At 37.0% G+C, this 27,790-nt stretch overlaps 1 protein-coding gene across 1 annotated transcript; it reads left to right on the plus strand.

Moving 5' to 3' along the window:
- The first annotated feature begins 9,902 nt into the window (after positions 1-9,902).
- Positions 9,903-20,621, plus strand: LOC121166497 (ankyrin repeat and SOCS box protein 17). Its single transcript, XM_040995663.1, has 3 exons — positions 9,903-10,404; positions 17,289-17,568; positions 20,338-20,621. The coding sequence occupies exons 1-3, from the start codon at positions 10,004-10,006 to the stop codon at positions 20,542-20,544; spliced, it is 888 nt and encodes a 295-aa protein (XP_040851597.1). The 5' UTR covers positions 9,903-10,003; the 3' UTR covers positions 20,545-20,621.
- The last annotated feature ends 7,169 nt before the right edge of the window (positions 20,622-27,790 follow it).

Consider the following 27,790-nt stretch of genomic DNA (forward strand, 5'->3'; position numbering starts at 1 on the left):
AAAACAAGAGAGTCTAATCAGATTTCTGAAATGTTAGTAAGGGAAATGTGGTGAGGAATATATGAGCTCTTCATATTCCTTACAATTTTATTTTATAGATTTAAAGCTAACCTGAAACAAGCTTTAAAAAATGTGTGGGTAGGTCAGGCTGGGCCAGGCTACAGCACCCACTAGCAAATGCAGAGATGAGGCAGGCCATGCCAGACTGGGCCACAGCGCTAGTAGGAACCAGGGAGGGAGGGGGTAAAGCTGGTAGGGGGAATGTGGAGGGCTCCCCTGCTGGAACACCTCGCCCACTGGAGAGCATGAGTTGGGATGGGGGCAGACCAGACCAGGCAGGGCTACAACACCTATGGGCCTCATGCAAGCCAGATCAGGAAAATCCAGGCTGGGCTGACTATCCCTGCTGGTGCAAACATAAGCAGAATGGGTGCGGGTTGGTTGGGCTTTGTCACAGCATCAGATAGCAGATGCTGGCACCAGTGGCTAATCTGTCAAGTTAAACTACAGAACCATCCAGAAAGTGCATGATCTGGAAGTGGGAGTGGCCTAGGAGGGAAATAGTGGGCACCTCCCTCTTGGGTTATCACTCCCACTGGAAAGCATGAAAACTAGGACTGGGGCAAGTGTGGCTAGACAGAACAGCACCCGCCAGCATATGTGAGGGCTGGAAAGTAGGACTGGCTTGTTGAACCTGGCTTCAATGCCCCTTGACATGTATAAGAGCTGAATGGAATGTGGTACAGACTGGACAAATCTTCTGTACATACTGGCAAGCATGGGGACCAGGATAGGGGGCAGGTCTGGTGGGGGTTACTGTGGGTCCCATCAACGAGGGTGCAGCTCCCACTGGTTTGCATGAGAGCCAAGTGTGTGCTGGGCAGAATCAGGCTACACTGCAACACCCATTGGTTTGCGTGGAAAACAGGGCTATAAACAGAAATGATCCTGCAATAGTAACCACCAGCTGATTGGGGCAATGGACTGTGCTGGGCCCTGTACTTGCAAATACACACAAGAATCAGGTCTAGGATCACCTCAGACAAAGTTTCTTTGGGGATCTCCCCAATCAAACTGCCAGACTCAGAACCCCAACCATGAAGAGAATTGCAGGTTCCATGGTCTGACCGTGGAGTGCAAGTGCCAGAGCCAAGCCTCCTCAGAGGCTCAGACAGAGCAGTGGAGAGCATAACCAGGTGCACATGGAGGATATGGCAGTCCATCAGAACCTGCAGAGGATACCTGGCACCACAACAGAGGACAGAACAAATCGATCAACTACCCCAGCCATATGTTGGCAGTGAAAAACTGGGCAGAGATACTAAGGTGGACTATGTCAATCAGTGGATTCTGCAGCGACTTCATCATGATTGGAATGGTGAGACTGGTCACAATTCATAACTGCTGAACTATCAAAACCACTTGAGCAGGACCCTAGGAGCATGCCCCACATTGGGGACCTGGGATGGGTGGGAGGCTGGGTGGGGCTTTTCCCTTTATCTCTCCCTTTACCCCAGATACAGAAAAAAAAGTGTGGAAATAATACTCTTCACTTTCCTGCAGCCCTTGAACCTTTGTGTCCTAATTAACTATTTAAAAACTTAGTAAATATATATATATAAATTGAAAATTTTATTATATCAGCCAATATTCAAGACTTAGAATATACATCATGTGCTAATAAATATGTCTTCATTATTAAAAATTATTTCTGGTAGCAAAATAGGCAGTTAGAACATATAATAGAAAATGACATAACATTTATATATACATACACACACACTCATATATGGTAAATGATAGAGGGAATGCATTAAAGATTGAATGACAGTGATAGATCAGTTTGTTGGAAATGCAATTAAAACCAAAAAAATTAATTAGAAACACAACAAAAAGGAGTAAAACATAAAACAAAAATAAGACAAGTGTTGTGATGCAATGAGTTATGCCTCCACCTGGGACACCGTCATTACACTCCATCTCAATGTGCCTTTATGGCTGGGGATGGGTATCATGGGGCTGTGAGGGACTGGGGCATATGGCCATGGATGAGCTGCAAGCAACTGGTAGATGCAGTGATAGGTGAGTACTAGGGGGAAGGGCTGCAAGGGATTGGCTTGTGGATGGGGCCATCAGGTTTGGTGCCATCAAAGCCATTGGCATGTGGTTTAGTGGGAACAGGGTTACAAAGTTACAGCAGATGTGTGGAGAACAAGCTTGTGAGGTTACAGTGGATTGACAGACAACAAAATTTGAACCTAAAGGGCACACAAATCTTAAGGAAGCCAAGACCTAGGGGAAGCAGATATTTAAAATGGCAGTGGTCTTCACGACCGATGTTCAAGTCACTCCTCACGGAGAGAGGAAGAGTGATCGATTTGCAGAGGCTGCACTGCTTACTTTGAAGAGAGAGCAAGGGATCACAAGCATTCCTGATGTCCCAACCTCTGAATACTGAAAAGTGCAGGAAAATGTGTGTGTGTGTGTGTGTGTGTGTGTGTGTGTGTGTGTGTATTTGGCTTCCAGTAGGAATGCAAGCTAGCTGATCTCCAAAACTGTAAGGTAATCTGTGTTATTTTAAACCAAAATGTTAGTGGTAACTTGCTTCAGCAGCATTAGAAAACTCATATGGGAGCAATTAGGTAACTTGTAATTCTGTCTAGTCTATGACTCAACAATTTTATTTCCAGAAATCAATGCTAAAGAAGTTATTGAAAAGCGTACAAGTTGTTAAATAAAAATACATTCACAACAGCATTGTAGTATATAACCACTATAAACTACTTAAATGCTAAATGAGATTAATTGCATTAATTATTGCATAAACTCTATAAAGAAAAGAATACACCACAGGAATAACACATAGCTGTTGGCAAGCACCCAGAGAAATTGTTTTATGTTTGAAGAAAATTTACAAAACAGTACTGTAGCATTATACCAATTTTAAATATATACGTATATATCTTTAATCATAATCAAAAGGTTTAGGGCCTGGTGTGATGGCGCAGTGGTTAAGGTCCTCGCCTTGCTCGCTGGGATCCCATATGGGCGCCGGTTCTAATCCCAGCAGCCCCGCTTCCCTACCAGCTCCCTGCTTGTGGCCCCGGGAAAGTTGAGGACAGCCCAAAGCTTTGGGACCCTGCACCCGCGTGGGAGACCCGGAAGAGGCTCCTGGCTTCGGATTGGCTCAGCTCCAGCTGTTGCGGCCGCCTGGGGAGTGAATCATCGGATGGAAGATCTTCCTCTCTGTCTCTCCTCTCTGTATATCTGCCTTTCCAATAAAAATAAAATAAATCTTTTAAAAAAGTAATCAAAAGGTTTATCTTTGGGTCATAGGATTTTAGGTGATTTTGTTTTACTTCATATTATAATGTAGTATAATTTTATAACCAGCCAGAATTCTGAAGTATAATATAATTATGTTCATAATTGTCAAAATGTCTTATACTAAAATTATGTTCAGAAATATCAATATCACTTATTTTGCAGTGTAGAATAGCCTGAAGGTATAATGTAACTGTACTTTCCTGTAACAGTCTAGACAATTAAAAATGGCAACAGTAAGTCTAGATCTCCTGATAGGTTTCTGGACATGTCCATAACCTCGGATGCTTGGAGAATCCTGAGAGGAGTGAGAATATGCATTGCAAGAAAATATTTCATTCCAGTATGAGACCTTGCTTTTCTTTTAGAAGTCACATGGTAAGCTGATTGCACAAAATTGGTTTGTATACTTGGATTGGAAGGACTGTTTGCCTCGTTCAGTTGTTCACTACTATGGGATGCAACTCTTACTGATTGGATAATTTAAACTGCATAATAGTGAAACTGATTGGGTATCTGTGTTTTGTGGCACTGCAGTTGATTGGATAATTTGTATTGTGCATTGATGTAAGCTTGGTTGATGGAATGAGCCATATCATGTACCAGCGCTCTCCTAGTTAATTGGATGATCCTTGCTTAAAAACCCCTAATATAGTTTATCAGGGCTGCTCCCTTCTTCCACATGTGGTGGAATGGGAGAGTCTATTTGTAGGTGTCAGCTGGTGAATAAAGACTCCTGAGCTTCCAGGTGTCTGTCTCTGGCTCATTTCTGGGACAGAGTAGGTCAGCTCACAACCTTCCCATACTATAAACAATCCTGAGTCTTTTAGCAATCAGAGAATCATGTATAGCACTTCAATTTGAGCCAGGCAGAATTCTCCAGTGGTGCTTGCTGGTGCCACCTACTACCCCTTAATTTGGATTCCAACTTTGGGAACTTAGTTGATCATAAAAATTAGAACAGTAAAGGATCACATTTTTAAGTCACTAATAACATATCCAATTTACTCTTCTAAAGTGCATTAGCTTTATCAATTGCTGAGGTTTTTTTTGTTTCTGTGTTTATTTTAAAAGCTATAAGACCTTTTCAGCTTCATATTTGTATTCTAGACAGATCAGAATATTAATGTAAAGTGTATAAAAACACATAAAAATATATATACATTGGTACATATGTGTGTATGTATGTATATATATATACATGTAACTTTAAAGTCAAGTTACAAACTTAAAAACTAAAAAGAGAATAATGATGGATTGCAAAATAAAAATGTAGTCCATATGCTTTTTTTGGATTTTGTGGACTTTACATTTTTCTTTACTTCAAGCAGTGTTCAAAGAAAGGAAGCATATATTTAAAGAGAATAGAGCAGTAAAATGATTTTTTTAAAGAGGGGTAATGATTCTAAAGACATTTTAATGCTCAATCAGTTGTATAGCTGACACAGAAGTATAGAGGATACGAAAGATGCTATAGGTCTCAAAGTAATCCTTGATAATTGCAATATTTCCAGGTATTTTAGCTGAATTCAAAAATATGCAGCTGGATAATGTTGCATAATATCGTTATATAAATGTCCTCATTGGATTATTAGCAAATACTAGAATGTTTTCTTGCAGAAAATAGGAGATATGATATTAAGGCCTGCAGAGGAGAACGTGAAGTTGCTATCCAGTTAAAATACAGTTTTAGCCATCCAAGATGAAAGCATTCAGATATCTGCAGTACAACAGTAAGCATAAAGTTAACTATATTTAAATGCTAAGAGAGCAGTTTGTTTTTTAAGATTTATTTTTCATTTGAGAAGCAGATTTACATAAAGGAGAGACAGAGATTCTCACCATGATTTATTGACTCTTCAATTGGTATCTATGACTAAATCTGAACTGAGAGTCAGACGCTTCTTCCCTGCCCTCACTTAGGTGCTGTAGCCCAAGAACTTGAGCCATACACCCCTACTTATCCAGTTGTAAACAGGAGGATGAACGGAAGTGGAGTAGCCAGGATGTGAGCTGGCCCATATGAGATGCCAGTGGTAGCAATCAGTGTATTAGCCTCCACTGACCCAACCGGAAAGATTTCATATAAGGGTTTTTCTTCTTCACGTTAGAAACACTTAGAAAAATAATAATAGTAAAAGAATGGAGAATCAAGATAGCGGAATCGTGTGAGGACATGTTCAAACAGATGACAAAACTTTAGCTAGTATGAAGCAGAGAGGGCACATTCCAGGAAATAGGAGAGGAAAGAACAACAGCAGAGGGGTACTTGGAGAAGACAGACACAGGTAAACAGCAGACACAACAGTGTAGTGCTGTGGTGACTGATACCCCAGCAATATTCAGTGAGTGGCAATCTGAATTGCACCAGCAGCTGGAACTCCACCAGCAATAAGGTGGGAAGGGACATTCACCAGGAGCTCAGGAGATAAACCCAGACAAAGAACTGCTCGTCCTGCTGGTCTGTTTGATTTGACCAGGGGCAGAAACAAAGCAGTGGGTCCCAGAGCGGCAGTGCTGGAACAGTGATTTCACAGCCCATTCCACCCCATAGAGGCAAATTGGGTGCCATTTTGTGTAGGAAGGAAAAGGCTAAGAGATGGGACTGCTGAAAGTGAAATCCTAGGGCCTATGGAACTGTATCATAAAATGATAATAATAATAATGGAAGTAAAATTTTTAAGAAATCAAAGAAACAGCAACAACATGAAAAGAATCAACAGGGAAGAATTCTACAACTTCTCGAGATAGAACTAGATTAAATGGAGCTTCCCTACCATGAAATGCATATAAAAGTCATGCAATCATTTCATGAAGATGTATACTTATGATATTTGATTACTTCATGTATTTTGGCAATGAATATTTTGTACCAACTTTTTTGATCAAGTGAATTACTGTAAAAATATCTGAATATATATTTCTGGCTTTCACTGTGAATTGGAGCCTTTTGAGGAACAAAAAAATTAAGGATTTATTTTGTTATAAAAATATATTTTGTGTATAAAGGTATATCTATTTATAGACATGCAAAAATATTTGAAAGGATGTACATAAAACAACATGATTACCTTGGGTACAACCTTTGCTCGCCAATGTTTCAAACTTTAATAAATTTTTGTATTGCATTTTTAAGAAATAAAAATATTACAATTTAGAAATATGAGTTTTTTTTACATTGTATAATGTGCTGAAATAGCACTGTCTCTCATAAAAGTACTATACTTCATAATAACATTTAAAGGGACTGCTGTAATGGCTTAATTGCCTACTTCTCCCCCTTCAAGTGCAAGGGTCCCATAAGCAAAGTAATTTATATCCCAGCTGCTCCACATTCCATACAGCTTCCTGTTTGTGGCTTGGGAAAGCCATGGAGCACAGCCCGAGGTCTTAGGACCCTACACCCATCTGGGAGACCTGGAGGAGGCTCCTGGCTTTGGGTCAGCTTGGTTCCAGCCATTGTGGCCACTTGCAGAGTAAACCAGCAGATGGAAGATATCTTTCTCTGCCTCTGATTCTCTATAAATCTGCCTTCCTAATAAATATCAATCTTTAAAAAATAACAGTTAAATGTATATTTTTGTAGAAAAATTAAAATTAAAGTATATTTTTTGGAGTACAAAGGATTTTGCTAAATGAAAAATATAGAAAAATAATGAAACTTGGTTTTCATTGTAAAAATGCATCATCATGTTTGGAAAATTATGATTCATAAAATTAAATGTAAAAATGATGGAAGTGTATCATAGCAAAAACAAGATTTACTTGATACTTAGTAAAGATATGGTCATAAAACCTAAAAATATGAAAAATGAAAAAAAGAATATTTTCATACCTTTAGATATTCTGGGACATTTTGAATGTACATTGAAGCTGCTTAAATGTTAAGGCTGATCATGTTTTGTATGGCATAGATAAGGAACTGAATACACTGCTAAATAATGACAAACAACTGTAACCCCTATGTACCCCTATGTTTATAGCAGCACAATCAGTAATTGCAAAAACCTGGAAGCAACCAAAATGCCCATCAACAGAGGACTGGATAAGAAAGCTATGGTTCATATACTCCATGGAATACTACTCAGCTATCAAAAAAATAAATGAAATGCAGTTCTTTGTGGCCAAATGGGCCTAATTGGAATCCATTATGTTAAGAGAAATGACTCAATCCCAAAAGGTTAAATACCACATGTTTGCCTTAATCTGAAATGAAAAGTTGTTAATCTGGAAAATAATACCTATACATTGTAATATTATTGCAACATCTGACAACATGTATCCAATGCAATAAGATAATGTATTGTAACCTATAAAACAACAATTAATGTGAGTCAGAATGCTTATGATCTACATCAAAGAACTGTAAAACCTAAAACACTCTTAATACCTTATGTTACTCCATAATGGGGAGGGAATGCAGAGAAATCTTCCATCTCCCTAAATGTGAGAGGAAGACGTGAAATATAGCCTATCAGGATCAAATCTGATAACCCATAGACAACAGACTCGAGTCGGCACTAGACAATAGTAAAGCTACACAGGCATAAGGGGGGAATCGGGAGCGACCCTGAAAGCCTCTTAACAGGAGGTCATGCGTATGGAGCAGGGGGGAGACCCCAGAGTGGAGCGGGAGGTCAGGAGGAGGCTCGCATCCCAACCCTGAAGACTCCCAGATCCTCACCAAGGACCATCAACACGGACACCAAGGACTACATCCCAACCGCTAAGGAGACCACAGGGAATAGGAGTGCCTTTGGAGGCCGAGAACTCTGAGGTCACCCACCCCCATCTGGAGCCTCCACAGGGGATGGAAGAAGTCCAAACTCTGCTGTGCAGAAACCAGCGCCATCAGAACAACGGCCAGGAGCCCTGAGCGATCTGCAGAAACAGAAGAATAATAAACTTCCTTCGGGACTAGGGAGGCGAGCTCTCTCTGGTCCTTGCCTGGCTCTGGCTCTGGGTCCCCACCCTCCCTCACGGTGACCATTAGGATTGCTCCAGTAACCCCTCAAAACAAACAAACATACAAACAAACAAAAAACCTAGAATGGACAGACAACAACAAGGAAAGCTTAGAATCAGACAGGAAATGGTCAGTGTGGATTCACTCATACCTTACTAGGTGGGACACAAAGATTAATTACGCCTCACTGGGGTATTGGGGATTTCTCTGCACACCCATCCTAAAAGAAAAAGTACTGTACCTAAACTGATAACTGTATGGAATCAGGTTGAATATAAACCAAAATTGAAATGTCTATGAAGAAATCACAGGATGTAGTTAAGAAACCGCATTTTCCTATCAACATACTATTAATCAATGCCATGTCAATTAATGCCATAAGGTTGTAAATGGCTGTTGATGTTATGTCGGGGCTTTTAATTGACTGGGATGATACTTTGCTGGCTTTACCTTCAGACCAGAGATGGTCTCACCAAGAAATCGTTGAACCCACTAGGATAATAAGACACTGGACTTTATGCTTGGTAAATACTTCCAATGAAAGAACCTCAACTGAATTTGAACTGTGGTAACGCAGCAAGGTGGAGAAATCCACCATGGGGAGAGGGTTCAGGGAGGGGTGGGGGGAATCCCAGTGCCCATAACACTTTGTCACATAATGCAATGCAATTAATAAAAAAAAAAGAAAAAAAGATTTATTGATTTTTATTGCAGACTCAGATATACAGAGAGGAGGAGGGACAGAGAGGAAGAATCTCCGTCTGATTTTTCACTCCCCAAGTGGCCACAACGGCTGGTGCTGTGCTGATCCAAAGCCAGGAGCTGGGAACTCCCTCCAGGTCTCCCACATGAGTGCAGGATCCCAAAGCATTGGGTCATCCTCGACTGCCTTCCCAGGCCACAAGCAGAGAGCTGGATGGGAAGTGGAGCTGCCGGGATTAGAACCGGCATTCATATGGGATCCTGGTGAATTAAAGGCAAGAACTTTAACCAGTAGGCCATAGCGTTGGGTCCAACTGTAACTTCTTTTCCCTTTACTTTAGTAGGGCAAAAATGCCATTTCAAACTTGAAGTACTTTAAGGTCTGAATGGTATTTATTTTCTCTGCTTATGGAAGAATAATTTCAAAAAAGATTTTGAAGCAGAGATCCTAAATTTTGTTTAATATTGTATGACATCCTTTCTTGGAATAAAATAATACATATTTGGAAGCTGCTCCTGCACTTCACTTTCTTCAACTATAAGATAGAAAAAATAATCTATGAAAATTGAAAGAGAACAGTATTCATACAGAACATGTGATCAGTGCTTGAACAATTTAACTCCATCACTATCTCTTTATATGATAGCCTTAAAAAAAGTTATTAATGTTACTTAGCCTGATGTACAGTTTTAGCAAATGGGAAACTTACAATCCTGAAATAAATTCTTGGTAAGATAAAAACACTGTATCTTAGTTCTGCCACAAGCCATTTCTGTCAAATGTATCCCAAATGTCCCCAGTTACATATAATATCCCACATTTCTGGCCTGTGCTGATGACAGCTGTTCTGCTATTGTGATGTCATCCAGCACTATACATCATAATATTTCATACATGATCTTTGGGCCTCTGTGTGGAAAAAAAGCCTACTACATTATCTAAATATGTAATTGAAGCATTACAATATGCCTACCTCTGATTTTATTTCTGTATTGCTTCCTTAAACAGCAATGAGTAAGCATTCTAAATTATGTCGAAAGACTTCTTGTCTAAGAAGCAATATATTCTGCAATCTTATTGATAAAATTGTTAGAAGACCCTCCTTGCAGTTTCTGGGTCAGTGGGGATATCACTGTTTTGAGCCTAGAATTTACCGAACATTGGCAAAAATTTTGAGGTATGTCGACTTGGATGGGTTTGACATGCTACTCACAGATTACATAGCATTTGTGGAAAAGTCAGTGTATCACTTGGAACTAAACTTTAATCTTGAATTTACTGAAATATGTGTGAACACAATTCTGTACTGGGTTTTTGCAAGAAAAGGTAATCCTGACTTTGTGGAATTGCTTCTCAAGAAGACAAAAAACTATGCTCAAGACAGAAGCTGTAACCTGGCACTGATATGGAGGTAATGATTTTACAGGTTTTTATTATAGAACAAAAATTATGCTTAGGAGATTGACATTTTTCCTAAAATTAATATATACAGTGTCTCTATATATGGGCAACAAGTGTTTTTTTTTTCACTCCCTCGTTCCTTTTGTAAACTCAGTAAAACTTTTCCTAATATGTATATTATTATATATGAATAAATTATTAGTTTTACTCTGTATAGATTAAATTTTGATGATGTATTAATGTAAAAAATTTAGTTTCCTCTAATTAGACAACAAAGTGGCTTTGTGTGATGCTATCAGCTTTTTGAAAATACTGAGATCACATATTGAATTATGTAAGTTGACTTTCAGAGTTCAAATCAAACCATGCACAATTAGTAATTATTATTCACTTAGTAATGATTATTAAACACAGTGATTCCACAAATTTATGTTATATAGTGATATTTTAAATTTTTGCAATTATAAATGTTCAGTTTATTTTGTATTCACATGTTTATGCTAAATAAAGCATTCAACAGATACTAGATAGAAAAAAAATAAAAAAGGAAGAAGACAGGAAGGCACATGAGAGCTAGAGGAAGGTTAGTCTAGAAAACATACTCTTAAATCTGTATATACACAATAAATGAAGTTTATTCATCTGATATAATTAAAAATGTAAAAGATTACAAACAGCATGACACCTTGTAAAAGCATAAACTCTAGAAACATTACAAAGACATTCAAAATAAACAGAAAAATTTTTGAAAAAAATTATTGATTTGTCTCCAAATTCACCAGAATCAAGCTCAATTAGTCACCTGGGGCCATCTATTATTAAGCCAATTTTTACACAGCCTACCATGTCAGTCGTGATTCTTTTGTAGACTGTGTTACAGATTCTAAAGTTACCTAGCTTGCATCAACTCCTATTTACTCTTTTGTGTTTGGTATCCACCTGATTAAAACAGCTGTCCATTTGTTCAGCAAACTGTTGGTCTCTTAAAGGTGTGTTCAAAACTTTAAGGGGCACAGTGACAGAGGTATATAGGCAATGAAAAATAAACAGACCACTTAAAGACTAAATCAATTTAGGTTCTGCCTGAAACAAATTGTTTGCTTGATTATGTACTACTATTGGAAAACCACCAGGTTATCTAAGTAGATGAATTGATAACTATAGCTTGAAAATATAAAAAAATAAAACCTCCCATTAGCACTTTAGTTGTTTTAAGTAATTGTTATATTTGCAGCAATAACAGACACAGCAGCTTTTACAGCTGGGCTTTGTGATGTTTATATGTAGTTCAGGCAGAATCACGGGGAATAAAGCAATATAGAGGAAGAGAAAATAAACTTTTTACAAAGGAGAATAGGAGAGCAAAATTGTAAGGAAAATTAAAAACAAATGCACAGTGCAATATGATAGAGCACTTCTGTTTCCAGAGACAGTCCAACTTAGCTGCAACCACAAGGTAAAGGCTGGTAGAAGCCAAGTCTAATTATGCACATCATTCAGATCTTCCAGAATCTCAGACGTTTAGATTTGGATGAAGCCTAGGAATTAAAACCTTTAAAATTATTAAACAGCATCCTCTTCGACAGCATGATTGGCTGATGCTCAATGGTCTCTACTTTAAAAGAAAAAAATCTTTGAGTGGTGAAGTAACTGTCTTCCACAGTAAGACATCCCTTTCTCTGAGGATCCTTGGCCTGCTACTATACACTTTCAAATATTTGACTGAGGTCCATGACTTTAAATATTACGTATATACCAATGACAACCTATCTCTAGCTTTAATCTCTCCTTTAAACAGCAGACTCCTTCTATAGTTAGCTGTCTTCTTGACATTGCTCCTGGCATCTTGAATGTAAAACAAATAAAACACAGTATTGTTCTAACTCATCTGTGTCTCTGTCAGCCTTCATCTTCTCCAGAACTCCCTACCCTATTAACAGCAGAATCTAGGATTTATTCTTGATTCATCTTTTTTTATTTATCAACACATTGGCAAGTCTTTTTACTATTACTAAAACACATCCTTTTCATATCTATTTTTAACATTGGAGAAATCACTAACAGACTTCTAAATTCTGTGTGACAGTTTAAAAATGACTGAAAAGAGATAATACCTCATCAAAGTAATAATCATTTGTCAAGCATTTTCTAAATGCTAACCACTTTGTTTATTTGTTGGAGCAACAAAAGCACCAGATATGTTTTATAATTTAAGAAAGTTTGCATACTAGTGAGGCATAATATAAAAGAAATTAAAATTAGTACCATAAAAAGAGCACATAGGTATAGCGAGAAGGAAATCACGACCACTGCTGGGGAGAAATGTGCATTGGGAAGGCTCTGTAGTGTAGGTGATTCCTTTTTAAATGGAAGGATTTTTCTTCTTTCACTTGAAGAAAATTGGAACAAGAATATTAGAAATGTGGTATCCACTAGCTATAAACTGTTTATTACGAGCTACAAATAATAAAAGAAGCAGGTAGCAATGAAACACAAAGCCCTGTAGTAAAACTTTGAAGGAAATGGTACGCCAATCTAAGCAATCTGGAATTTTCACCAACAGTGATGTCCAGCTGATAAAAGGTCAAGATTGTAGAATGAAAGATTTATAAGCCCTCGCTTGAGGTCTGCGTTGTGAGAAGAGCAGCTGAGGTTAGAGCACAAAAGCCAGTTAGTGCTCAACTCAGATACACTAGGCACAGTAGCAGCTCCACAATTTCTATATAGAAAAGGCTGGTGTAAGCAATTTGATTTACAAAGGGAAGAACTTGGAGAAGTTATTAGACATCAAGTTTTTATAACATGTGCAATATGCTTATTTATCTTACGTGAGGGTGCTTAAAAAGATTTGGAAACTAATGGGATCAAAAATGTAAGTTTATTTTGGTACCATTTTTTTAAAATCCAACCTTTTTTATATAATATGCATTCTCTGTGATTTTTTCGGAAGACTCCTCATACGCATGTATCTTAACAGTTTTTGTGTCAAGCTCATCTTTATATCCATATTCTCATGAACTTTTTTAGTGCCTTCATATATGTGTTTACAATTGTTTTAAGGGGAAAACTAATTCTGTTCTCATACCATCCCCCAGTCACAGATTCCAGCCACCCTGAAATACCACAATTGTCCATGTAAGTTATAATGACAACTTAAGCAGCAAAAAAGAAATGAGAAATTTTAAATATGATAATAAGGGACAGTAACTGTAACTCCCCTATCATCCTATTTAAAATCATTAAAAGGCGTCACTGTATCCGCATCACATCTACATTTCTTACCCTTTTGTCCCACAGCACTTACCACCTGATAATATATTATAAACTTGGCATATCTTCTGTAGTCACCCTGTGAGGGTTGGTCATCCCTCACTGATAAGCAAGACAGAAGGAGTCTTTTGTATATTCCACATATCTATAGCCTAACATGCAGTATGCATTCAATATTTGTTTAAAGAAATGAACAGCAATTAAAGTTATGATCACAAGTGAAATTGCCTGAGAATAATTAGTCAAATTAAAATTGCTGAAAGGGCCATGAATATTTAGGTGCTGAGCACTGAAGAAGAGCCTGCAAAGCAAGACTGAGAAAAAAGAGCCAAAGAGATAGAGAGGTAATGTGGAGAGACTGGTGTGACTGGGAAAAGGAAAATATGATTTCAAAAATGACAACTGAATTAAATATCACAGAGATAAAATTATTATGGAAGAATGTGTAATAAACATGTCAGTTAGAAACCCAAGGAAGATGAGTAGAAATAAATTTAGGAATGATAGCTACAAAACTGATTATTTTATACCTGTCAAGATGGAAATACATCTCATTTAATAAGTTCATATGGCAAGTTTTCAGAGAGGGGGTTAGTTCATTAACTTCACACTTAAAAGCTGATTTTTACTTTGCTTGCTTCACTCCGTTCATGTAAGTACTGTTCTAACTGCCAGTGCAGATTAAGCAAATTTTCATTTATAGTAACATTCTTTAAACACGAGAATTAATCACATGCCATTTACTACAAATTAGACTTTAAAATTGCATTTTAAATATCCTTGAGTTTTAATCAAGTTTTCAACAATTTTAAATATTCATTCAAAATCTTAATATCTTAGAACTAAGCAAAATAGCTTTTTTTTTTAATTTTATGATACAATTCTGTAGGCTCTGGGATTTCCCTTACCCCTTCCCCAACTTTCCTACCCCTCCTCCCCACGGATTTCCTCTATATTATCACAATGTTATAGTCCTTCATAAGCAGTCATAAGTCCTTCATTCTGCTATGTAAGTATATCCTGGCATTGTGGGTATGGACAAGGTCAGACAGTCAAGCATCCTATTGTCAAGATATATTTGACAGTTTTTTTGAGAGTTCAATAATGATAATGTTTGGCATATTTTGTCCCTTGAGTATCTAGAATTTCTATTCTTACAAAACTTCTAAGTAAAGTATTTTAAGAAATAGAAAGATTGATGCATTAAATTGCTTTTGAAAAGTGAATGATTTCATTTCATTAAACAAACTTTTCAGAGTTGTAAGCTCTAAAATAAATTTAAAGGCAGTAAACACATCATGTACATATGTATGTATGTGTGCAAATATAGATATATTCAAGATGATAGTTAAGATTTTTTGGTTAAATATTTGAGTTGCCACCTGGGCCCAGAATTATTCTAGATACTTAAAACTATAGTAAGCTAAAAACACAAATGAAATTACAGTTCTTTGAAGCTTAAATTTTTATAGATTCTTGCTTATTTATTTTAAATATAGAAAATGAAATTTTATAGGTAATAATTTTCAAATTAAGAACTTAATGGTAGTATGATCAAGGTGCTATGAGAAGCAATAGAATGATTAGGATATCAACAAAGTTTTCACAGAGGAACTTACTGGATAGTATCTAACGACATGATCTAGACTGGTTCCAGAATAGAAACAGGATATATACTAAGTAAATAGACAGATGCTCAGCAGCTAGATGCAGTGGTGGTTTGTGAAACTTACTAAAGACAAATAATGTGAAAGGAGAAGTTGTTTAGGAACTTGGCTTTGAATATCTGTTGAAAATATTTGTGAAAGACAGTGCTGAACTGGAGATGATTTCAGAAGAGATTATTGACCAGTAGAGAGTTAGGCTAAATAGGTAGTGGGAGATTTATGATGAAAATTCGCATTTTGATTTCTAAAATGCTATTTTGCATTGCACTAAACTATTTTATTTAAATTACAGAATTCTTGAAATCTCTGACTCAAGTGCAGATCAAGCAGTTAATTGCTCTAGTGAGTTTGAAACTGTCCTTTGGAATCCCTAAAGAGACCCCATAGGCGGGAAGGCCCTAGGACCTTCATTCACATCTGTTTCAATCAGAAACACTATTGGTTTTGAAGGATTCATCAGATAAAAGCAGCTTGAAAAAATTAATCTTAACACAAAATCTTAACACAAAAACTGTTCGGGTATAGTAATCTTCCAATACCGGTGCCTGAAACTTTCTTTCCAATATTTTTATTGGAAAAATCTACAGATTCATCAAGTCTTAGTTCTCAGGTAATCAATATGAAATTATTTTTCCCAGTGGAGTTAAGCTTTTCTCCTGAGTGCTTCTATGTACCCTGTTTACTTCCATAATAACAATGATCACCTTGTTTTATATTTTTTATAATTATTATTGTCTGCTTTTCTTACTAGTTGTAATAACCAAGAGTTAGTTCTTTCATTGCCAATATTTACTCCTCAGTACATTCTGAAAAAATTTGCGGGGTATATAAATGTATAAGGGAACTGAAAGTCAAAGAAAAGAACTTATTCAATATCACATAACTGGGTAAGAGAACAAAAATACACAACCACAGTTGCTTGTCTATGTTTATTTGTTTGTATTATATTATCTCCCATCTTCAGTGCATAGAATCTTGAAGTCCCCTTTTCAAACAAAACTTTCCTTGCCCTGCATAGCTGTCTAAAAGCCGATGTTTTGAACTTTGTATTTTCACAAATATATTAGCTTTGCTTGTATTAGGCCAGACAAGAGAATTACTGAGATAGGAATCATTAATAAAATGATCCTTTAGTATGAAAAGCTATGTTGATTGTAAAAACTAGGCTTGATAAAATAAGATCTTGAGACCAGAAAAACTCACAATTTCATTTGCTATAGGTATACGTTAGAAAGCATAAATTAACTAATCTATATAACACTGAAAAAATAAAATTTTCATGTTTTTCATAAGGGAGAAAAAATTTTCAGGTTTAGCCATCATTTGACACCAGGGAAAATAAGATGTCAGATGAAGTCCAAGTCTTTGATTATATGGCTCTTACCATAATTTATATTTCTTAAGCCTATAAACACCAATTCTAGTGTTATTAAAACAAACAACAAAAAGAATTAGAGTAACTATACTTACTTCTTTGCATCTATCACCAAACTCAATTTAAGTTCATACTTAATACAAAATAGAGAATAATATAAAAAGATATCAAAACAGCTCATGTAATCCTGTTCTAGTAAAGAAAAAGGAGAAATAGATATTTCTGTCTTTTCTCTTTTAGATTTTCCAGAGCTTCATTAGTTTTGTAACTGTCATAATAAATATGGATTTTCAAAATAAAAAACAAAATTGCTATTACTAAAAATATATACCTAGCATAGCATTGCAAATCATTTTTGTCTACTTTCACAAATGTAAAGAGAATTAAGTATGTTTGCTATGAGCATTCTTTTGGTTTGGTCTAGACTCATAGAGTGAAAATTCTTTTTTATGTAAAGTTACACTTAGAAGTTATTTAAGCCACTTAATACTTAAGATAATGTTATTTTTCTCATTCTTATACAAAATATTTATCACGATTGTTAATACTAGTCAATGAATTTTCATTTTGTTTGGTTCACAGAACTTTCACACCAGTGTACTGTCCAAGCCCACTAAATGGCATCACACCTCTACTTTATGTAGCTCAGACAAGACAGTCTAACATCTTAAAAATACTCCTACAATATGGAATCTTAGAGAGAGAGAAAAATCCAATCAACGTTGTCTTAACAATATTGCTCTACCCTTCAAGAGTGAGAATAATGGTTGATAACGAACTGATTGATATCCAGGAAGATGCCAAAACATGTTTAGTATTATGTTCCAGAGTGCTTTCTGTCATTTCAATAAAGGAAATAGAGGTAAGTAAAATACTGCCTTTGAATTTCAACACAAACACTGATGAATTAAAGGTAAAATAGCAAATTTGAGACCAAAGTTAATTTTAAATCTAAAGGGTAACAGTGACAAATTAATTTTTGAATATAATTTTGAAAACAAGCAAAATCCAGAAAATATTGAACTGTAGTTCATTATTTGCAAAGCTTATGTTTTCTTAATATGAAAGAATTTTGAATTTTAAATGTGATTTATGTTAGTGTTAGTTGTTGAATACATGCTTCTTAAAGAAACTGCTTATTAATATTGCTATGAGTTGTAAAAGTAAATTAAAAATTGAGATTTGCTTTCCAACAATATTTCAAGGTAAGAGCTGCATTTTCCCCACAAATACAACCTCATGCCAAGAGACATATTTTTCCAGTCAAAATTCCAAATTCAATTTAAACATTATAAAATGTGAATGAAGATTTTTTTATAATATTTGCTCAATTAAAATAGCCAACCTTAGGAAATGTAAAGATATTCTCCTTGATAAGCTTTTTGGAATGAAAATCTTGATTAGAAAACACATGAGTTGTATATAGGGTATGTTCATCCTGGAAAATGAACTGAAAGTTTCAGCATCAACTTGCATCACTTCCATGAGCAGCAAAAAATAGGTCTCCTTCAGGGAGAGAAAGCTACTCCTGTAAATTTAACTAAACTATCGAAGATGTACTTTATATGTCTTATAAGAGATATAACTGTTGCTTTTGTTTGTTTTGTTTTTATATTACACAATAATGAATATCAACACCTGGGTCAACTGTAAAGAAAGCAATTCCTCCAAATATATTGGCAAATTATTTTGAAAACTAGAGATAATTAAATTTTTTCTATCCTCAGTAATTGCTTTTCTTGTCCAATGTTAGTCCTAGATGATTATTACAAAATATATCAACTCCCAATCAGTTCCATGAATGCTATCCTGAGCTACAATCATAGTAGAAAGGTACTAGAATAGAGTGAAATAAAATTAATTGCCTGAGTTGCAGAGAACTCCTAGCTGGATTCGAATAAATTTCAGCTTAAAATATGAAGTAGTGTTGAGAACAAAACGGGGCAACCAGCATTAAAATTGCTTAAAGAACACTTTAAATGACCCTTCTTGGCATTTCCACATTTCCTCATAGTTTCCAATGTCACGGCACGTGTACCTTATTGTAAGTATAGGCTTTAATATCTCTACACGATAATCTTTGTGAAAATAGAGGCATGCTTATTTTTGCATACCCTAGCAATTATCTCAAGGACCTATACCAATGTTGAGCATATATTATTCTTTAAATACAAGGGTACTTTACAAAATTTGTGAAAATCGGAATCAAATAAAATGCTGTTATGCTTGGCACTGCAGTTGAGATACCACTTGGGGTGTGCATGTTAACACTGGGGTAACAAACTGCTGCCTGTTGGGGCATCCTAGGAGACAGTGGATGACAGCTTCCACATGGGTCTCTGCTGCTCATGTACAAGCCATAAATTGAATTTTAGGTTTCTGGCTCTGGCCTGACTCAGCTATGTTCTGGACATTTGAGAAGTGAACCAGCAAATGGAAGATCTCTTTCAGTTTTTCTGCCCTTCAAAATGAAATGAAGAATTAAAAAAAAGCAATAGTACTATGTGTTTCAAACAAATTACACCAAACGAACATATTTTAAAATATTTATTTATTTATTTATTTATTTATTTGAAGGGGAAGGTGACAGACTGAGAGAGAGAGAAAATGATGCAGGATTAAGGGGGGGGGGGGGAGGAGAGAGAATGTCTTTTGTCATTGATTCACTCCCCAAACCGCTGCAACAGCTGGGTCAGGGCCAGGCTGAGTCATAAGCCTGGAGTTTCTTCCACATTTCCCTCACGGGTGAGAAGGGCCCAAGTGCTTGGGTCGTCCTCCCCTGCTCTCATGGGCACGTCTGAAGGGATATGGCAGAAGCAAAGCAGTGGGGGCTTAAACTGGTGCTCCGATATGGGAGCTCCAGCATTGTTAGTGTTGGTGTACCTTGTTACTCTGAAATGCTGACCACCAAAACGCTTTCTTAATTTCAATCTTCAATGAAGTTTTTTAAGTATTTTAAATTTTGAAAAAAACAATAGTGAATTATACTAGCATATGTATAATTCGAAGACAGGTCTAATGGACAAATAGCTCTATATTACAGTGATGCCCTTCCTCCTGATTCAACCAATTGACATTGGCTTCTAGAATCAAATATTTTTAAAATATTTTCCTAAAACTTCAAAAATATATTCACATTTGAACAGACCTCTAATCAAGTCTTCCAGTACATGAAGTTTTACCTATGAGAGTTGCAATTACTTTGGAAACTTTTAAGCTTTATGCTGTTTGTGTCCAACACTAAATGAACTGAATCACAATTTCTTGAGTAGAACCTGTGCACTGATATTTTACACAGACTCCCAGATAATTTCAATACACAGTCAAATTGATACAAACTCTGGAAGGAGAAGCTGAAAAAATGTGATTCATCTAAAATGTAAAACTTATCAGTATTCATAGTTATGAAAATATTGCATTGTGTCCTTATGCATAGTATTTATACCTTATTATTGTGGGTATAAACTGGGAATAAAATACACACATGATGTAAAATTCTTTGAAAAATCATTACCAGGGCTACATAAATTTAAGATGTATTTTCTGAATTTAAATGACAAATTAAAATGTTAGTATTTTGAACTAATCTAATGGTGAGTATACAAAAGTAAAATGTTTCCCTTTTCTTCAGACACAGCTAAGTCTGGGAAGACGTCCAATTATTTCAAATTGGTTGGATTACATTCCTTCAACAAGATACAAAGATCCATGTGAATTATCACATCTTTGCAGAACAACCATCAGGAATCAACTATTAATCAACAATATGCTTCCAAATGGAATACTTTCACTTCTGATTCCTGTTTCTCTACAGAACTACCTGAATTTAGAAAGCTAATGTGTGGGTTTATCCTAGGTTATTCAAGGATGCTTACCATTTTGTGGCTTTGAGGTTAATAAACTACTAACATCATGGCAAATTTGATTGTGTTGAAAGTACCATTAGAAAGCATTTTCCTCATGTAAGGTCTTAAATGTAGAGCTTTTTAGTCAATAATCACCTTCTATACAGTGGTATAAGTTACATGTATTCTGATAAAAAAAAAACCTCCTTTGATCCAAGGTTTATATCAAAACAAAAATGCTACCACTTAAACCTATATGTCCGTTGTTTAAAAATATGGAAACTTATCTATAAAACTGGGATTTATTCAGAGATCAGTTTTAGGTCTTCTGTTTTCAAATACCAAAGGTGCTAGACTTTTTTCTCCATGAATATGTGGCATAGCTGGTAACACAAACATAATCGTCAGACAGTTCTCCATGGGTCTATCCTGTTTCTGCCTTTCTTAGCAGCAAAGGAATCAACTGTCATTTATTACAGACTAGCATTTCAAACATGTTTGTATAAATTAATGACCTTCAAGAATACAGATACCATCTTCTTCTGAAGCACTTGTTGTTTACTGTCTATTTATAAAAGTATTATTTCTCCTTGGTAAATTTTATCAGGTTTGCATGAAGCTTATTACAAAAGAACACAATTCCCCAAGCCCAGAGCTCTTCAGTCGAAGAGCAGATATAACTGAATTGCTGTATGTCTTTCGGTGAGTTAAAGTGGAACTGATCTAAGTATGAAACTCCTGCTGGTTGCTATGCCATTAGCAGTAAAATCTGTATTTATGATCCTGTATTTATGTCTTATTAGTAAAGTGAGAAGAAACACTGGTAGGCCAAATGGCAAGTTTACAAACAGGTTGAAAGTCTCAAACTTTTCATAGTTCTTGTCAATGAGCATCTATCCCCACTTCGTCACTGCGTATTTTAGGACCTGTATTAGTAAATCAAGGCAGAAAGTGTTCATTCTGGTCACATAGTAACGAACTGTGTGAATATTATTTTCTTCTGAAGAGCAACATAGAAATAGCAAAATACCAAAGATTTGAATCAATATAACCAGATAACATCTTTTTCTTAAATTTCAGTTAAGTAGAAATTCCATATGCATTATAGGATAGATTCATGCTATTAATTAGAATATAATTAATTGTATATTATATTTGTAACCTTGAAAATAAGTACAGAGGAAGTTTATTCTATCCACCACATATTAACAATTGAATATTTCCTTTACTAGTAATAAATAATTATACATTTTACTTGAAAGTGTGTCATCACAAAAGTCAAAATAATACTTCAGTCTAGCATATAAACACAGTATTGCTTATTCAGATGAAATAATGTCTTCAGCAAATCTTTTTACATTTATCCTTTAATGTCCATCTTTTTCTTTCCTTTTTAAGGAAAGATTATTTATTTATTTTTATTGGAAAATCAGATTTACAGAGAGAAGGAGAGACAGAGAGAAAGATCTTCCATCTGCTGGTTCATTCCCCCAAGTGGCCACAATGGCCAGAGCTGAACCTATCCAAAGCAAAGAACCAGGAACCAGGACTCAGGAGCCTCTTCCAGGTCTCCCATGTGAATACAGGGTCTCCAGGTTTTGGGTTATTTTCGACTACTTTCCCAGGCTACAATCAGGGAGCAGAATGGAAAGTGGAGCAGCTGGGCTATGAACTGGTGGGTGTGTGGGATCCCAGCAGAGGCAATATAAGGACTTTAGCCACTAGGCTATCATTCTTTTCTTTTGTCCTTGTCAACATCTTCATCTCTAGTAAAACTTCGTAAATTTGGTCTAGTTATCACATTGGATGACCATGTCCTATACCTAACTTAGACAATAAATATTAAAAAGCATCAGAGGGTCCAGCGCGGTGGCACAAGTGGTTAAGGTCCTCGCCTTGCACGCCCGGGATCCCATATGGGTGCCGGTTCTATCCCGGCAGCCCCGCTTCCCTTCCAGCTCCCTGCCTGTGGCCTGGGAAAGCAGTCGAGGACGGCCCAAAGCTTTGGGAACCTGCACCCGCGTGGGAGACCCGGAAGAGGCTCCTGGCTTCGGATTGGCATAGTATGGCCCATTGCGCTCACTTGGGGAGTGAATCATCGGATGGAAGATCTTCCTCTCTATCTCTCCTCTTGGTATATCCGCCTTTCCAATAAAAAAAATAAATAATAAAAAAAAAATAAATCTTTAAAAAAAAGCATCAGAGAAATTTCTTCCTACTGGAATTCTTACTACTGCTTTAATTCTCGATATGTTTAATGGCATTGTCATCCAGAATTATATGTAACTTTTGTCTTCTGTACTAGTTTCCCAGAGTTGCTATAATGAAGAGCCATAACAAGGGTGGTTTGAAACAAAAGAAATTTCTTGTCTAATAGTCTGAAACCCAGAATCCCAATATCAAAGTTTTACCAGGACCTTGTTTTTTTCCAAAACCTTCAGGGGATTTTTTGCCTGCCTCTTCTTAGTTTCCGGAGGCTGTTGAATAATCTTCATGGTTCCTTGGTTAATCTGTGTATCACTCTGATTTCTGCATTCACCTAGCCATGTTCTTAAAGGAATATCTGTCATATTGGTTTAGGGATTCGCCATGCTACAGTATTATATTAATTGCATCTCCAATGCTCTTTTTCCAAATAGGATCACATTCTGAAGTACTGAGAGTTAGGACATAAATCTATATTTTGAGGGGAAAGAGGGATAAAAGTCAAAGCATAATACCTTCTAACTAAAAATAAACCATTATGTCTCATTAATTACTCATTAAATGTTCTCTACTTATTTCAAACTTACCAGCCACTCTTTCCTTTCTACTTATTTTGTTCTCTCTGCTTCTAACTGCAAAGCTTACTGAAAAAGCCTCTTTTTAATAATCAATGTATTTGGGCCTGGCATGGTGGCCTAGCAGCTAAAGTCCTTGCCTTGAACGCACCGGGATCCCATATGGGTGCCAGTTCTAACCCCGGCAGCTCTACTTCCCATCCAGCTCCCTGCTTGTGGCCTGGGAAAGCAGTTGAAGACAGCCCAAAACCTTGGGTCCCTGAACCCGTGTGGGAGACCTGGAGGAGGTTCCTCGTGCCCGGCTTTGGATCAGCATAGCACCGGTCGTTGCGCTCACTTGGGAAGTGAATCATCGGATGGAAGATCTTTCTCTCTGACTCTCCTCCTCTCTGTATATCTGACTTTGTAAATAATAATAATAATAATAATAATAAATCTTTTTAAAACATCGATGTATTTGGAAAGCAGAGTTACAGAGAAAGAGAAGCAAAGAGAAAGACGTAGGTCTTTCATCTACTGGTTCATTCCCCATATAATCACAGCACGTGGGGCTGTGCCAGATTGAAGCCAGGACCAAGCAAGCTTCTTCCAGTCTTCAACATGTGTACAACGGCCTAGACTGTGTTACCAGGTATATTGTAAGGGAGTTAAATCAGAAGTGCAGCAGCTGGGTCTTGAACCAGTGCTTCTATGGGAGATGACAGTGCTAAAAGCCCCAACCTCCTGAAACAACTAAATTTATCTAGTGTTCTTAATTCTGGTTTCTCCATAATTTTTGCTTTAATTTCCCATCTTAAAATCATTCATGCAGTTATCTAACTGCTCTTATAAATATGTAAATTTAATCATATTATGCCTTACTACCACTGCCATTCCTCCTGTAACCCTGAAGTTCCATCTGTTGGTTCACTTTCCAAATGACACCAACAGCTAAGACTGGGTCAGGCTGAGGCCAAGAGCCAGGGACTCCATCTGTATTGATAATTTGAGTGACAGAGAAACACATATTTGAGCAGTAAACTGCTACTTCCAAGAGTACACAATAGTAGGAAGCTGGTTTTGAAACAGGGGGAAGACTGATCTCAGATACCCTGATATAGGATGAGAGAGACCCAAGGGATAGAGTAATTTGATGTGCAACCAACACTTGTCATTAGCTGGTACTGTCACTTATATATGTTATATTCTATCCTCCAGCAATATCAAGCTGCTATTTCACATCTCTCTGCCTTTAAACGTGTTCATACATCTATGTAAAATATGCTTTCTTTCCTTGATACCTGGTATAATTTAACGTTAAATTACCTTTGGTGGTTGATATTGTTTCGTAACAGGTAGTCACCATCTGCAACACCAGCATCCCATATGGGTACCAATTCAGATCACAGCTGCTCTACTTCCAATACTGCTCCCTATTAGTGTGTTTGGAAAAGAAGCAAAAGATGGGTCTGATGCCATGGTGCAATTAGCTAATCCTCCATCCTCTGGTACCGGCATCCCATATGAGCACTGGTTGATGTCCTGGCTCTCTGCTAATGGCCTAGGAAAGCAATGGAAGATGGTCCAAGTCCTTGGGACCCTGCACCCACATAGAAGATCTGGAAGAATTTCCTGGCTCCCAGCTTCAAGAGTTGGCTTGTCAACTCAATTCTGCCATTGCAGCCACTTGGGAAGTGAACCATCAGATGAAAAACATTTTTTTTTCTCTCCTTCTCTTTGTAAATCTGCTTTCAAATAAAAAAAAAATTTAAAAGAAGAAAAGCAGCAAAAGCCAGACTAAATCCTTGGGTCTGTGTTTCCCACAGGCATACCTAGATAAACTGTTCCTGCCTTCTGACTTTGAACTGCCTCAGCTCCATTTACTATGGTCATTTAGGGAGTGACGGAAAGATCAAAGTTTTCTCTCACTCTATCTCTTACTTTCAAATGAATATTTAACAAATTTTCCTTTGACTCAAAGTTTTTACACATTTTTAGGGATTACCTTAACATATCCCTCTGTCATTAGGATTTATTGTAATAGTTTATCCATTTTCCTGTAGCCCTTGACCCTTTGTGGCCTAATTAACTATGTTAAAAAAAATATATCGTATGTTAACCCAAGTCTAACATAAGTGTCTTTCTTCTTTACTACACTGGAGGTTGTGCTACTAACACCTAATATTTTGTTTCGTCCATAGTAACAGTTCTTGAATTAAATTTATCCTGTGGTTTTCTAAAGGTAGTACCTATTCTAAAACTTTGGCGTGAAGGTGCAGATTTAGAAATGTACTACCAGAGTGGGTAAGCAAAGAGCAGCTTGAAAAGTAAGTCAGAAAAAATAGAAATAAAATACTAAATGACTAAAGAAATATCAGATTAGCTTTAAAATTAAAAAGGAAAATACAGCTAATAGCATACCTATTAGAAAGGCTAAATTAAAAGAAGAAAATTGATAATACCAAGGAATAGTAAACCTGATGAATAGTTGAAACTCGCATACACAACAGACAGGCATGTAAACTGATGTAAACACTCTGGAAAAAGAAAGTTTAGACATTATAAATGTGAATATGCACGCTGGGGGCCACCCTTGTGGCACAGCACATTAAGTTGCTACATACAATGCCATTATCCCCTGTAAGCACAGGCTCCAGTTTTGGAAGCTACAGTGCTTCCAATTCAGCTCTCTGCTAATGTGCCTGGGAATGCAATAGAAAATGGCTATGGGAAGCCCAGGAGGTCCAGGCTCCTGGTTTGACTTGGTCCAGTCCCAGTCATTGCAGCCATTTGGGGAGGGAACCAGCAGAGAGAGAGAGAGAGAGAGAGAGAAAGAGAGATGTGTGTCCTTCCCTGAAATTGTGCCTTTCCAATATATTTTTTTAAAGTAAATATATATTTAGCATATGACAACTACTTTACTGCTATTCAATCTAGAGAAATAAAAGCTGATATCCAACAAAAAACTGTACAAAAAGTCTTGTTTATAATCATTGGAAATTTAGAAATTCAAATGTCCTTAAATGAATGAATGGGTAAACCATAGAATATCAAAATGTCAAATGCTTCTCAGGAAAAAAAGGAACAAAAACATGGATTATACATGTATTATGTGAGCTGAATACAGTCAATCTTAAAAGGTCATATAGCATACAATTCTGTATGTCAGACATTCTGACAGCAAATAGTAGGAAATGGAAATAGAAAATTATAGGGAAAGAAAATTGGTGGATTACAGTTTGGACTCAGGTAAAGATTGGATTACAAAGGTATACCATGAGAGTAATCCTTGAAATCAATGGAACTGTTCTGTATACTTATTGTAGTGGTGTTTACCTGAATACATAAAGACAGGATTGACCAGAAAGTAAGTTTTATTGTGCATCAATTTAAAAGGAAATATATTGTTTTTTATGCATGAGAATAAGCTGCTTTCTCCCCCTACTCTCACATACTTTACCTCTAGACTTTAGGATTTATTTTATTTATTTGACAGAAATGCATTGTGCAGGATTGGGAAAGACAGATATCTTTGGGTTCATTCCCCAAATGGTTGCAAAAGTCAGGGCTGGGTCAGTTCAAACCCAGGAGCATGGAACTCCATCCTGTCTCCCACATGATTGACAGAGAACCAAACATTGACCATGTTCTGAAGCTTTTCCAGCCACATTAGCAGGTAACTATATTGGAAGTGGAGCTGTGGGAACTTGAACCAGTGCTTGAATATGAGAAGATGGTGTGGCAGCTTAAGTCAGTGCACCACAATGAAGGCTCCTACTTCTAGACTTGAAAAAGATCACTTTATGTATGATTTTATACTGGGAGTGAAAAGATAACAGACTTTTTAAAATGCTTTGAAGTAGAAATAAGGGCAACTGCCACCATATTTCCAGTGGGGGGAGGCCAGGGACATAGCCCTGGCATAGCATGTGAGAACCTGGGAGCTCATGTCTAGGCAAGTGGAACAAACCTGGGATCTCCCCATGTGCTTGGTCCTGGGCGAGGTGAGGAAATGGGAAGGGAGAGCCCCAGGTCATCGTGCTGGCCTGGTGTGCTTGTGGTCCAGGCTTGGAGAACTTCAGTGGGCCTGGATCTTTGGTGTGGGGAGAGGCAAGGCACCAGACTAGCAAATATTCCAAGAGCTTGGCTCTCTGCTGGGAGGTCAGCACTCCAGACCAGTATACCATCCATGGCTTCTGAAGGCTGGGCCAGAGAACCCATGTGCTCCTAGGCACATAGATTGTGGATTGATTAGGGAAAGGGGTTAGGGAATACAGCCTAGGGAAGACCACTGTGGGAGTGTATTGCACGTGAGGAATGACTCCTGAGGGACTGCCAATGGCAAGGCCACTGTACTTGCAGGTAAGCGAGGGGACTGAAACCTGGTGGTTTGAAGGGGAGGGGCTGAAGGACTTTATGGGTCAGGCTGATGCACCAGCCACATGACCTGAGCTGGGCTTGTTAGCATGGAACACTGCTG

This window comes from Ochotona curzoniae, unplaced genomic scaffold (genome assembly GCF_017591425.1).
Source record: "Ochotona curzoniae isolate NIBS_2020 unplaced genomic scaffold, NIBS_Ocur_1.0 patch146, whole genome shotgun sequence".
Classification (NCBI taxonomy): Eukaryota; Metazoa; Chordata; class Mammalia; order Lagomorpha; family Ochotonidae; genus Ochotona; species Ochotona curzoniae.